Genomic DNA, 14,584 nt, shown 5'->3' on the forward strand with positions numbered 1-14,584 from the left:
ATAAGGAGTGGTATGCAATGCTGATTTGTGGACTTTATGTAGGGAGCGATATGCTCTCTGGCTGCCGTGTGGAGAATGTACTGTAGAGGTGCAGAAGTGGGAGCTGGGGGCCAGTTACAGCAAGAGGCTATTTACCCAGGCTTGGAAGATGATGCCTTGGACAGTGGTCGTTTAATGAATAAAGAAAGAGTAAGTTGTAGCAAGAGACACTAGAACTACAGTTGACCTTTGAACAACACATTTGAACTGCATGCACCCACTCACATGCAGATTATTTTCCATAGTAAATACTGCAGTACTGCACGATCAGCAGTTGGTTGAATCCATGATGCAGGACCAGGGATCCAGAGGGCTGACTATAAGTTAGATGCTGATTTTCATTTGTGTGGAGGGTTGACGCCTAAACTCCCACCTCGTTCAAAGGTCAACTGTATTTAGTATTCCAGAGAACTTCTGATTTTCTCATATGCAGAAATATCCTTAATAAATAAATAAAGGATATTTATTTATCTTTAGATGATGAATGAAGATAATGAACAAGTTATTAACTAACAGCACTGGTCCATTTTTTGGCTAATTTAAGATAGGTATTTAGGTATGGATTGTATAAAGATTGCTAGGAAGCAAAAAGTGAACAGGAGAACTTGAGCCATGTTAGCAGATAGACTTGCTGATGAGAGTATACTCTTCAGTATGAGAGCAGGTTTAGCATGTTATAAGTTAGTGCTTCAAAGGTAACAAGGTACAGTAGACCCTTTGGGAGGGTCTGGCTTGGCCTTTGTGCTAATAATGAAGGTAGATATGGGGACATAGGTGCCCATGGTATGGTTTTGTCAAGATTTATTTTGGATGCCTGGTTTTCTGTCAACAATTGAGTGAATTTCACCAAGTTTTATAGGTCTTGAAGAGTTACCTGACTTTGTAGACTCTAGGTCAACGAGAGAATGAAGCCCTACAGAAAACGATTTGGGTGACTGTTTCCATAATTCTAGGGATGTGTACTCAGCTAGTGCCAACACAGATGTAAAGGAGATAATGAATTCCATGCAGTTGATGCCTTAGTTTGAGTAGAGCTGTTCTGGTCGAAACTCATTAATCTTTTGCCATCTGTCCTTTTATGACCCCATATTAACTAAATCTCCAAGAAGTTATTTTTTCAAACAAAACTCTTCAAAGCTTGATTTCAGTGATGAATTTCAAACCTCCACTTCTTCAATTAACTACAAGTATATGTCCTTTTTTAATGAGCTCAAAGTATAGTATACCCATTTCATTATTTTTTTTAATATTCCATTGATCTCCTTAAAAGGTAATATCTTATTCCTCATTTAGGATATTACATGAAGTGGATTTTCAGTACAAAATCCTAGATCCCAGATATATTTTTCTTTACTTTTTGCAGAAGCCTATGAAGCTTGCACAACCTTCTGAATCTACTAAAACCCACTGAGTTGTATACTTTAAAATGGTGAATTTTATGGTGTGTGAATTATATAAAAAACTGAAGGATTGTAAAGCACTTTGCATTGTTGGCTTTTGATTTTTGTGGAAACGCATTAGCTGTTGGCTACTGTGCATATTCTGGAGAAAATCCGAAATTAAGTTTTGAGGATAATCTTGTTTCGACCTGAAGATACCACTCAGGCTCCTCTTTGTGTGAAGCAGCAGATCGCTTTCCTTATGGGAAAGCTTAATAGGTCAAGTTTCTAAATTTTAGTAGCATGTTCAATAACATGTTAGTGCTGATAATAAAAATAGCTCCTATTTCTTCAGAATTTGTGTGCCAACATGACTATAAACTCTACACCTATTTTGTTAATTGTCGTCTTATCCCTACCCTGAGAATGTAAGCTCTGAGGATTTTGGTGTTTTGTGAGTGATACTATACCCAGCGTACGGTCAGTACCTGGCAGATAGTAGGCACTCAGTGTTTGTTCAGTGACTGAATGAAAGCTGCATGAGCTTTCATTATCATACATGAATTATCTTGTTTGATCTTTATAAGAATCTTATGAATAGTTATTGTATTTACCCTCATTTACAGATGAGGAAAGTGACCTTAGAAAAATAAAGTCTTTGCTTCTCAAATTGGGGCATGCCTATCTCTTGGGGATATGCAGAGCCACAAAATTAAAATGATACTTAAATGATTAATTTTCTTTTTTTTCCTTTTGTTTTTGTTGTTTTTTTAAATTGAAGTATAGTTGCTGTACAATATTATATAAGTTACAGGTGTATAATATATGATTCACAGTTTTTGAAGGTTACTCCATTTATAGCCATTATAAAATATTGGCTATATTCGCCATGTTGTACAGTATATCCTTGTAGCTTATTTTATACCTAATAGTTTGTACCTCTTAGTCCCCTACCCCTATATCGCCCCTCCCCCCTTCCCTCTCCCCATTGGTAACCACTAGTTTGTTCTCTGTATCTGTGAGTCTGCTTCTTTCTTGTTATATTCACTAGTTTGTTGTATTTTTTAGATTCCACATACAAGTGATATCATACAGTATTTGTCTTTCTCTGTCTGACTTATTTCACATAGCATAATGCCCTCCAAGTCCATCCATGTTGCTGCAAATGGCAAAATTTCATTCTTTTATGGCTGAGTAGTATTCCATTGGAGGTGTCCAGTTTTGTTGAAGCATTTTGGGTAGGGGAGCAACATTTTTACATTAAAACAAACATGGCTAATTTCTAAAATAAAATGCAAAGTTTGCATGCATTTTAAAGATAAAATGAATCCCCTAGGCGCTTGTTATACAATATGTACAGTTCTGAACTATCATACTGTTTCAAAGCTAGGCTGAGAAAAGTGGTATTTAGAATATATAGTTTAAGTTCCTGCTGTTCAAACTATGTTATGTGGAGGCTTAATATGGTATACACAGCATGGGTGGTTTTAAAGGAATTATTTCTGTATCCTTAGGTTCTGAGAATGTACCTGAGATAGAGGTACAGGTTCTTTTTTCCCCAGTTCCCCTTCCATAGTCAACTCTCTCCCATTTTATAGAAGAGTAATACTCTTCTCGCTTGTGTGCAAATTTACCATGGTATAAAACGTTTGACCTCCAATAAAGGGACAGTTTGAAATATTGGTGTTGATACTGAGAAAATGAATGACTTGGCAATTGTCAAGTCTTTCTACTATACTAGTACAGTTCTTTGCCCGCAATAAAATTTACAGAGGACTTAATGTAGATGTCAATTATTGAAATTTTTGGTGGTTCGCTATGTGATATTTTGACATATAACTCAAAAGAAGTCCAAAAAATTCACAGACTAAAACTATTTATTCATTTATGCGAACAAGGTTTCTTAGTGTCATATCTATCAAAAAATGAAGAATAGGAATAGAATCGATATTAAATCTTATTCTAGCAATTAGGACTACTCATCTAAGGCTATGGACTTAATTTTTAAATAAAAAATTATTTTCATGTATAGTTTTATCTCTTATGTTTAATAATTATTTATTAAAATGTATAATTTACTGTTTTTGGTCAGTTATATACTAATAATTGTAATAAACCAGAAAAAAAATTTTTTTTTATCACTAAGAACTTTAAGGTCACAGAAAGTTAAAAAAATAACTTTATGATGTATAAATGATTAATTAAAGGTTTTCAAGTTTAAAATAAGAAATAATTCTGGGAATGGAATTGTTAGTTCAAAGGGAAAAGGAGTATAATAAATGTATTACTATTGAAGATTTTGTTTATGTATACATGGCTGATGGTGGGTATATTTAGATCCTGTTAGATACATTTTAACATGATGTAACAGTTTATTATTAAAGTGTCAGTATTTAAAATACCTTAGTAAGCTCATCCTCCCCAACTCTTTTTTTTTAAATTTTATTTTATTTATTTTTTATACAGCAGGTTCTTATTAGTCATCTATTTTATACATATTAGTGTATACATGTCAATACCAATCTCCCAATTCATCCCCCACCCCCGCTCCCCAACCCTTTACATTAAAATGTGAAATACTTCAAAATGTAGGTGGGGTATATATATTTGAAAAAAATTTTTAGGGGTAGGAATGAAACAGTATTTGAAAACGACCGGTTTATGAAACATGCTCTGCATCACCTCTTTAGTTATCCTCTTTTCTAGCCTTAATCACGTTAGATCACTGAAAGTTTACACAGTAATCCGACCACACTGGTTTAGTCTTTTTCAGAATCATCTTCACTGAGTTGTCCTTTAAATATGTTCTTGGCTTTAATGGAAGGTCGTTGGAAAAAGAAAAAGCATTTGAAATCTGCTAAATATTTGTTGTGATGTTAAGTGTCTTTAATTTTTTTTCTAGGTTTAATACCAGGACAGCTTTTGTTTTCCTCCTTAATTGGTATGCTTCCTCCCTTCTGAGTGTGATAGATATGTAATTTAATATTTCTTTTTTCATCCACACCCCTAGAAAGTTCACATCCACATTTGATGCTCAGCTCTAGTATCAATCACTGTTAACCTTTTCAAAAGGAAATTTGTTTTCTCCTTGATTTTTAAAAATTAATTTTAAAATTAATTTTTATTGCATATTTGTCCTTTGTGAGTTTTAAGAGCCATCTCAGATATTTATTGGAAAGAGATGAAGTAAAAGTTTAAAAATTTTTTTAAAAGATTTATTTTTGTATTCATCCCAGGAGGATAGAATAAACCCTTAACAGTTAATTTGAGTTATTTGAATACTTCCAGCTTAATATACACATTATTATAAAATACATTAAATTTTGATTTGAGCGCTAGCCTGTATACTGAGAAGATTTATCAAAGGTTGGAAACTTTATTAGAATGTGGGTGTTTGTCAGTTTAGTTTTCTAATATAAGGAACTTCTATTTTACTTTTTCTTGTATTGAAAGGGAAAATTTCAGATACATGAATAGCTTTAACTTGTCCCATAAAAAAAGTGTTTGCTTTATAACTCCTAAGTTCATGGCAGATTGGTAGTTATTTAGAAAAACTCACACAACAACTGGGCGTGAATTAACAGTGACTCTTTGACAGTCCTCAGGGGAGAATGGTAATAAAATATACTGTTTTTGTGGCAGTTTCTGGGAAAACCAGTTCGTCCAGCTTCTCAGATTATTCTACACGATACTGCTGTAGAATACAAAAGTAATTAGTAAAAAATTCTTTCTGTCTTCAGAGCTTTCAGGCCAGTTTAAAAAAGAAAAAAATAATAAAAACCAAAATAAGATCAACAGAAGAGCAAGGCAGCACACTCTTGAATAATCTCATTCCATGCCACTGGGAAATGAATTGTCTCATTGTCAGACAATGGAAGTTAATGGTGTATTTTGAATACTTTTAGCCAGTAAATAAATTTTTATTAATTGCACCACGAACATAAGTTAATGAAAAAAATATCAATCTAACTATTGTAGCACAGGTCGTTTTACATGTTCCGTGCTTCCTTCCAATCTGTGTGGATTCAGGATTTTATAGTTTTGAATAGTTTAGACTAGTCTGTGCTTCCTCCAGTCATTCTTTGTAACAATGAGAATCTTACAGGCTCGACTGTGTTTGCTCATACAAATAGTTGTTATATACTTCTTTGTCTGCTGATGCCATCTTTGTTCTAATACCAGCAGAGTTTAGTGTTCTTTATTCAAGAACACAAACATTAAAAACCAAACAAGATATTGTTTAGTGGAAGATACTAATTATAACTAATTAGTGACAGGATAAGTTCTTCATAAGCATTTATGTGTTAAGCTTCTTTAGGATTGAATATTGACTATGTGATAGGTTGGATGGCTTCACTTAGGGACTCAGAATGCTCTAGATGTCATAAATCAGAGGGATCCAAACCTGTGCATCACAGAATTACCAGGAGAGCTTTAAAAAATACACATTTCTGGGCCTCACACTTTTCAGAGATGGCATCCTAAATGGTTATCTTGCAGCCTGTTGGTCAAGTTTCCACACCTCTAAGTTTTTTGGAAAACCATAAAGATAAAGTGAAATGCCTGAGAAATAATATTAGAGTTATGAAAGATGAATATGTCTCTTAAAGGTAAGCACATACATGGGGAGAAAATTGAGTGCAAGAAATGACAAGCATGCCCAGTAGGTACAGAAGATCAGTGTGTGTGTGTGTGTGTGTGTGTGTGTGTGTTTGGGGCTGGGGGTAGAGACATACTTAATAGTGAGTCCAAATAATACTGTAAGTGTAATAATGATCAGATTAATTTACCTTTCTAGTCATCCTGATATTCTTTAAGCAGAGATCACAAACTCAGTACCTGTAGGGCTCAGACAGCTTTGCAAATGTGAATTGAAGACTTTTGCAAAAGAACAAACCTTGACACCTCTAGTGGCAGCCATTACTAATCGATAATGGCCTGCTTTGGCCACATCAGTCCAGTATTTCTAGATCTTTGAGTTTTTAAGAGAAGCTAGAATTCTGCATTTGCTGTGAATTTTACTTGTAGATGTTGGCTTAATTTACTAAAGAAACTAAAAACTGAACAAAACACATCTATGGGTTAGACCTGGTCTCCCCGCCACCAACTTGCAGTCTGTGTTGTAGAGCAGTAGTTGTCCAAGTGTGGTCCCTGGACCAGCATCAGCATCACCTGGACCTTAATAGAAATGCAGTTTCCCAGGTCCTACCTCAGACCTCCTGAGTCAGAATTTCTGGGAGCGAGGCCCAATAATCTGTGTTTTAATCAGCCCTCTGGGTGACTCTGATGCATGCTCAAGGTTGAGAACTGCTGTTCTGGAGTCTCGAAGTTGATATAATTTTTATTTGGAGATAGTTATAAAGATAAAAGTTCATTGAATATCCTGTAGATGATTTATCAAGTATACTTCTATACTAAAATTATCTGAGGTATATTGCTTTCAGGTATATTTGACCCTTTATGGTTTTTGCCAGAATCAGAATACACAGTGATTAAATCACATTTTGTTCTTTTTCTTCCTCTTTTTCCTCGCCTCTGCCCCCACCTGATGTTAGAGTATTTCAAATGAGCTCAATAGCAATTCTGTGCCACATTTGCTTTTCATTAGAACATATCTTAATTTTTTTACTGGTGGATTAAAAGTATATAAGTATGTTGCTTGCCCTTCTGAAACTTCAATTTTAAGTTTACTTTTAAAAAGCATTAAATGTGCTATAAAATATTAAAGATAAAGAATATTTCCTTATTTTATTACATTTTTCTAAATTGAGCTCTGTTTGTGGAATTACAACTTTCATTTCTAATTATCTTTTTTTTTAATATAAAAGGGAAGGTTAACCTTTGTGGTTTTATGTAAGCCTGGCCCCCTGACAGCTCATGAGGTTATTTATATTTTAATGGCCAAGTACGCTATTAGTTTCCTCCATTCTCAGAATGTAGAAATGACTGCTTTCCGATTATTGTCCTGAAAACCCTCCTTCCTTTTGTGTAACCTAACCTTAAACATATTTGTTCACCTAAAAGTTCCTAGTATCTTGCTAATCAAATTTATTATGAATTTTAATATAGAGAATTTTCTTACATTTAAAAGAATACAGAAAGCTTTTTATTATGAGAAAAGTTTGCATAAGTCTTACATAATAAAGTGATTAAAGTGTACTTCAGAGTATTTAAAATGCTGAGATTGAGAAGTTTGGAATAATCCAAGTTAAAGTAATACATATTGAATTAATAAAAATTCATCTAATTGTATTTATATATAATATTTATTAATTAAAACACACTTGTATCCACAGGGTAAACCAGACTTGAATACAACATTGCCAATTAGACAAACAGCATCAATTTTCAAACAACCGGTAACCAAAGTCACAAATCATCCTAGTAATAAAGTGAAATCAGATCCACAACGAATGAATGAACAGCCACGTCAGGTAAGGATCTAATTGGTTCTCCAATCTTATTTTTCAGAAAATTCTGGTATCTTTACCAGATATAGTTCAAGTAAACTCTGGTTAAAATGGAATATATCTGGAAAGAAAATTGTTTTATATCCTAGGCTATTACATGAGTGCTGGAGAATAACTCTGATAAGATAACATTTAGGTAAAATGTTTTAAGAAAAAAATTAAGTTAATTAAAAAAATCAAATTAATTTTATGGACTCCACTTTTATGCTTTTGTGTGGTAGTGTACATCAGACTTGGTTCTGCTCTTCTTAGTTTTTTAAAGATTATCTTTCCAGGGATAATATTTCCTAAGGGGATGAAGCATGCAGTTTGTGTTGCTTAGTTTAAAAATATTTTCTATTATTTGGAAATGACTTTTTGTTCTGATTTCTTATTACATGAAAGCAGTCCCTCCCCTTTGGAAAAACAGCAGTAAATAAACTTTGTCAATATGGTATATTGTCCTGTGACTTCCATTTTTGTATAAATTGCATTTATTTTTCTCTTTCTTTATTGTTTCAAGCTGTATTCCACCAGAATCTTTTCTTAGAAAAAAAGTATTATCTGAAAGGCCTCCCTGCTGCTTAATAATGCCACTTAGCCAGGGGAGGGAGACTTGACAAAACGCTTAAACTTTCCAAGTGGTCTCGCTCACTCACTCCCTAATTGCGGTCAAAAAGTTTAGGTACCTTGTGAAATTTTAGTAGCAATTGGGGTGAGGGAGCGGAGGGAGAAACCTCGGTGCATTTTTTCTCTCCTTTCTCTGCCTCCTCCCACTTAAGGATTAGACACACTGATTTACCTACGACCAGTATCTTTTGCTCTCGTATTCCCCTTTTAGATGTCTCACTCCACCTTTTCATTTGAATTTGGTTTTTCGCTAGTCCCTCAAGTGTCTCATCTCCAGACTTCAAAAAGGATTGGGCCAAAACTTTCAGACAGTTGCTCTAGAAGAAACTACATAAAGAAATTCAGTTCCCACATCCTCTGTAGTGTTTTTTCCTCTTCAGGTGAGCCAGGAAAACAGAAGATATTTGGAGCCACATTGGATCAGCATCTTGCTATAGATGTCTCAAGATTTGAAGTTCTAAACTTGCTTTACTGTTGGTCCCCAAGAGATTCAACAGGGGCCATGTAAGTGTATCACATCCAATATAAAAGATGCGTACCTGCATGTGCCTTTAGGCTCTTGTCACCACTTAGGTTTTCTTTGGGCCATTCAGCTTTCTGTGCCAGGCTTTTCCCTTCTGTTTTACTACTGCACCCAGTGGTAGCCACCAAACCACCGGCAGTTTTAGTATATTCATTCCAACAGGGAAGGAATTCTGCCATTCTGAACTTTGCCCACCTTGACAAAGCCACTCCCTGATTGTGTTCTTTCTTAGATACTGTCTAAAGTCTTGAACATCTTGTCCTTTGGCTTTTTGGTGATTTTAAAATCGTTTCCTTGTAAAGATTTTTATTAATTGAAAAATTTGAAAGTATGTAATTGGGTAAGACAGTTTGCTTCAAAGAGCCCGAAAGATAAAGAAAGTGGAATAACTAATAATATTAGTTCCATATTAAAAATTTGAGTTGTCTCATTGAGAACAGATAGTGTTTCGTAAATTTTATCCTCATCTTTTCCTTGTCAAATCATTCTCAATATAGTCTGTGAACAAATATTTTGGTTAAAGACAAACCGAGTAGCAAATTATGGTCATTTTAACAGGAATTTAATTGTTTTCTGCACTTAAGTTCGGTCACAGATTTTAAAAACAGTAATTATTATATTTACTGGGTGTTTATCTGGTTGTAGAGATATTGGCAACGTAGATTTTTAAAGCTGAAGTAACCAGATTAGTTGCTTCTTATTTTTTGGTATGTTGAGTAGTTGTAAGTTTTCCTTCTTTAATTAACATTTATGAGACTGTTCTCAAGTGAAAATAATATGTCAAAAAAGCTAAATCATCTCCTGCCCCCACCAAAAAAAACCCACTTATGTCATTTTAACCCAGATCTTTTGAGGGTTTTTATCTTCCTTCTAGCTTTCAGAGACAGGAAGTGTTAAAATTATTTTGGAGGTTACTTCTCCAAATGTTTGCACTGTTTTTCACATCATCCTCTTGTCACCTGACAATTTTTGCTGGATGTTTTTGATTACACTAAGACATTATTTGTCTCTCCCCCTTCTTTATCCTGAATGTAAGAATTGAGATAATATTTGACTACTGTCTCACTAACAGGATTTCAAAATATAGGACTGTGCATTGAGTAAATGCAGGAAAATAGTAAAGAGACAACTTTGGTATTAATGTTTTTTGAAATCATGATCTGTCATCCTGACTATTCCAGTTTAGATTCAGGTTTTTAAGTAAAGGAAAGATGTTGATTTAATTATATTTTGGCATACATATGGCAGATGACTGCTAGTGAGCTATTATTGTTGAGGAGATAGTTGGCATAAAATACATAGGCAAAAATGATTCTTCCAATTTTGCTACCTTTTGCATAGCTTCATTGAACTAGATTAGTAATATAACTTGCCAAATATTTCATTTGGAGAAGTTATTTTGATCATAGAGTAAATAAATTAGACAATGAGGTTTCTATTTTTTTGAGGTTCCTGCAGATATGTTTTTATCTTAACTGTATCACATTCTTTTAATGAGATATTCAAGCTAGTGGTATTTTAATTCCTTTCGGAGTGTTGAATTTTGAGACCTAGAACTAGGATTTGATTTTTAGATCTTTTACCTTGAATCGGTTTGAAGTGATTAGTTTAGATGTGAAGCAATCATAGAAATTCATAATTCTGCTTTTATATAACAAACATCATATGCCTAGTTCTGTCTCTATGGCAGTCTAATTTGAGTTCTATAAAATGTATAAATTATGAAATTCTAATGTATTGACTCCTTGAAAATGCCTTAGTTTTAAAAGGGCAAATTAGGGTATGCAAACAAAAGTGCATTAAACAGAATTCAGCAGTGATTTCTGCCTACAATTAAAATTATAAGGTAGAGATGGCATTTGTAAAATCTGTTATGATAGGGTAAGTAGCCAACCAGTTTTGTACGTACTATCGGCATATTTCACATGTACTTGTCTTGTCATTAGATTAAAAAGAAATTTTGACTGGGGTGGAGGGAATTCTACCAATTATAAGACTCTTATCCCAAACAGTAAGATCATTGAAATATCCTTATTTGGCCAGATATGTAAAACATGCCCCAAATTCTTTTTAATCTAATTGAATAGTGATTTTGCTGTTAAGGGTGTCTTTCCTAGCTTCCTTCTTTCAATATATGAAGAACTCACATATCTGTTTCTTTCATGCTGTCATCTTTGACACTTTATGGTCTCTTGCTTTTTCTCTTTTTTTATCCTCAAATCAAAGAAACTTCATCTTTTGAGCCATTACTTCTTCCTTTTAATTAAAGCCTATAGGCTTTAGGTGTTTCTGATAGTCTTTGAATATTAATTACATTTCTTACAGAATATTCTCTTTTTTACCCAAAAGTAAACATTTAAATCACCGAAGAAGTGGATTTAAATCTTCCAGTTGATCCTAGATTTTTTCCCTTTTATTTTGTTAGCTAATTCTTTGTTCAAAGGATATGAAACTTTCCTTTACTCCCTTCCAGAAATGTCTTTTTTTTTTTTTTTTTTGTTTTTATTTAAAAAATTTTTTTTATTGAAGTATAGTTGTTTTACAATATTATTTTAGTTTCAGGTATACAGCATAGTGATTCAGTATTTTTACAGATTGTACTCCATTAAAAGTTATTATAAGATAATGGCTGTGATTCCTTGTGCTGTACAATATATCCTTGTTGCTTATCTATTTTATACATAGTAATTTGTATGTCTTAACCCCATACCCCTAATTTGCCCCTCCCCCCTTGCCTCTTCCCTTTGGTAACCACTAGTTTGTTTTCTGTATCTGTGAGTCTGTTTCTTTTTTGCATATATATTCGTTAGTATTATTTTTTAGATTCCACATATAAGTTTGATTCCTTCTTTATATCTTTAGTTGTGGAAAATCTTTTCTGCTAGTCTTCAGGTCATTCTCATAGATAGCTACTCTGTAAACAGTTGTAATTTTGGTGTGCCCATGGGAGGAGGTGAGCTCAGCATCTTCCGACACCACCATCTTGGCCACACCTCTTAAGGTTGACCATCTTTTCATGAGTTTATAAACCACTTGTATTTTATCGTTAGTGACATGTCTAGTCAAATCTTTTGCCAATTTTTAAATTGGGTTGTTAGTGTATTTATTATTGAGTTGTATTGTGTCATTATATATGTTAGATATGTCATCATACCTGACATACCTTGCATACGTTGCAAATATTTTTTTTGTAATGATTTTTTTCCAGCTTTATTGAGATGTAATTGACATATAACATCGTGTAAGTTTAAGGTGTACAATGTGACGATTTGATACACGTATACATTGCAAAATGATTACCAGAAAAAAGTTAGTTAATACATCTATCACCTTACATAATTACCATTTTTTTGTTGTGGTGGTGATTGTGAGAACATTTAAGATCTCTCTTAACAACTTTCAGGTGTATGATACAGTATCGTTAACTGTAGTCACCATGCTGCACATTAGATCCCCAGAACTTATTCATCTTGTAACTGGAAGTTCGTACGTTTTGATCAACATCTCCCCATTTTCCCCACCTTCAGCCCCTGGCAATCACCATTCTACTCTGTGTTTCTATGAGTTTGGTTTTTTGAGATTCCACGTATAAGCAAGATCACACAGTGTTTGCTTTCTCTGTTTGACTTAGTTCACTTAGCATAATGACCGCAGGTTTCATCTATGTTATCACAAATGGCAGGATTTCTTTCTTTTTTATGGATGATAATATTCCATTGTGTGTGTGTATATACATGCATACATACATATATATATATATACACACACACACACACACACACACACACACACACACACACATTATCCGTTCATCCATCGATGGACACTTAGTTTGTTTCCATAACTTGGTTATTGTGAATAAAGTTGCAGTGAATATGGGGGTGCAGGTATCTCTTTGAGATGTTGATTTCATTTCCTTTGGATATATAGCCAGAAGTGGGATTGCTGGGTCATATGGTAGTTCTATTTCTAATTTCTTGAGGAACCTTCAAATGTTTTCCATCATGGCTGTACCGATTTACATTCTTACCAATAGTGCATGAGGGTTCCCTTTTCTCTACATCCTTGCCAGCACTTAAATCTCATCTTTTTGATAGTAACCGAGAGTGACTATTTTTACATGTTAGAAGAAACTTTCTAGGTGAAAGATAGATTTTAAAAATGTGCACTTTAAAGACATTGTGTGTGAAAAGTTTATAAAATATTTTATTATTCAGTTATTATAATCCTGAAAATTGCTGTTCATTCCAGGCATTTTAACATTTACTTCTTCCTGACCCCTGACTATTATTTCTAGTTTAGTCTTTAGTATAATGCTTTTATGATTGAGAAATAGATAAGCTAAAGCACAGAGTTCCATGGAGGATATTATATTCCTTGTCTCTAGACAGATAAATTGGCTGCCTGGGCAGAAGAAATAGATATGTTGTCCAGTATTATTTAAAAACATTATTGTGGGTGATGTTGGAAAGATGCCATGTATATATACATACTTTAAAACATTTCACCTAACATTGTATTATACACAATTAATCCATGTTTTATATAATGTGTGTGCTATAATTTTATAATTAACTGTATATTATTCCAAAAACTGTGCATTGTACTAGCATACAATTTACTTTATCATTTCCATATTATTTCCAATTTTTCACCATTATAGGTAGTACTCAAGTGAGTATCCTTATGTATGTAAGTTCCTTCCTGTATTTTTCAATATTTCCTTGGGCTAGATTCCCAGAAATATAATTAATATGAATATTTATGATTTTTGATACATACTGGCAAGTTGATTTCCAAAGACTTGTACCAAATTAAAAGTCTATTGACAAATTATGTACAATTCAGTTTCAGCTTACCTTCTATGGTATTATTATCAATATTTCTTCTTCTTGGTAATTCATTATATAAAAACTGTATTTCATTTTAAATTTGCACTTATTTGAATATTCGTGAAGTTGAACAGACTAAAGCATTTGTGTTTAAATTTGCAAATGAGAAGTGATTAAAGGATTTGAACAAGGGAGTAGCTTTTTTATTACCCCTCTGAACTGAACTTGACCATATCTTGTGACCTAAAGCTAATACCAATATCTGTGCTTCCCAGATACATTCCCTGTTACCTTCTCAGACAGCTCACTCAATGGATTATGTCAGCTACCTTTCATCTTCAACTTCTTTCTAAACTGGCTTCTTCCCCAAAGCATTTAAATATATTCAAATCTTCCCTATCTTAAGAATTTATTTATTTTACTCTGTGTCTCCTTTAGAATTCATTTTCTTTCTTTTCCCTTTACAGTCAAACTTCTTGGAGTTGTGTGTATTTACTATCTACTTTACCTCTTCAATTTTTATATCTCTGAAATACTGCTTTTGTTCTCACTATGCCACTTGAACTGTTCTCATCAAGATTATTGATGACCCTAATTAAATTGGTTGAGCAAACTTCAGTCCTTACGTTACTTGACCTGTTTTAGTATTAGGCACTCTTGACTACTACTCCTGCCTTCTGAAATACTGTCTTTTATTCTGTGACACTGTACTCTCTTGGTTTTCCTCCTTCT

General features: G+C 33.5%; 1 protein-coding gene across 2 annotated transcripts in view; it reads left to right on the top strand.

The window, feature by feature from the left end:
* MBD2 (methyl-CpG binding domain protein 2) overlaps nucleotides 1-14,584 on the top strand; it is a 70,509-nt gene that overhangs the window by 25,901 nt on the left and 30,024 nt on the right. Inside the window, exons 3-4 of one of the 2 annotated variants that reach the window (XR_014251635.1) lie at nucleotides 7,715-7,852; nucleotides 8,878-9,001. Coding sequence is in view for 1 of the 2 variants with exons in the window: in XM_082416638.1 (XP_082272764.1) it covers nucleotides 7,715-7,852 (138 nt within the window). In the remaining variant the exon portion in view is untranslated. The remainder of the gene's footprint in view (nucleotides 1-7,714; nucleotides 7,853-8,877; nucleotides 9,002-14,584) is intronic. The other variant, XM_082416638.1, reaches the window with a different exon arrangement.

This window comes from Balaenoptera physalus, assembly GCF_965194825.1.
Source record: "Balaenoptera physalus genome assembly, chromosome: 12".
NCBI classification, from domain to species: domain Eukaryota; kingdom Metazoa; phylum Chordata; class Mammalia; order Artiodactyla; family Balaenopteridae; genus Balaenoptera; species Balaenoptera physalus.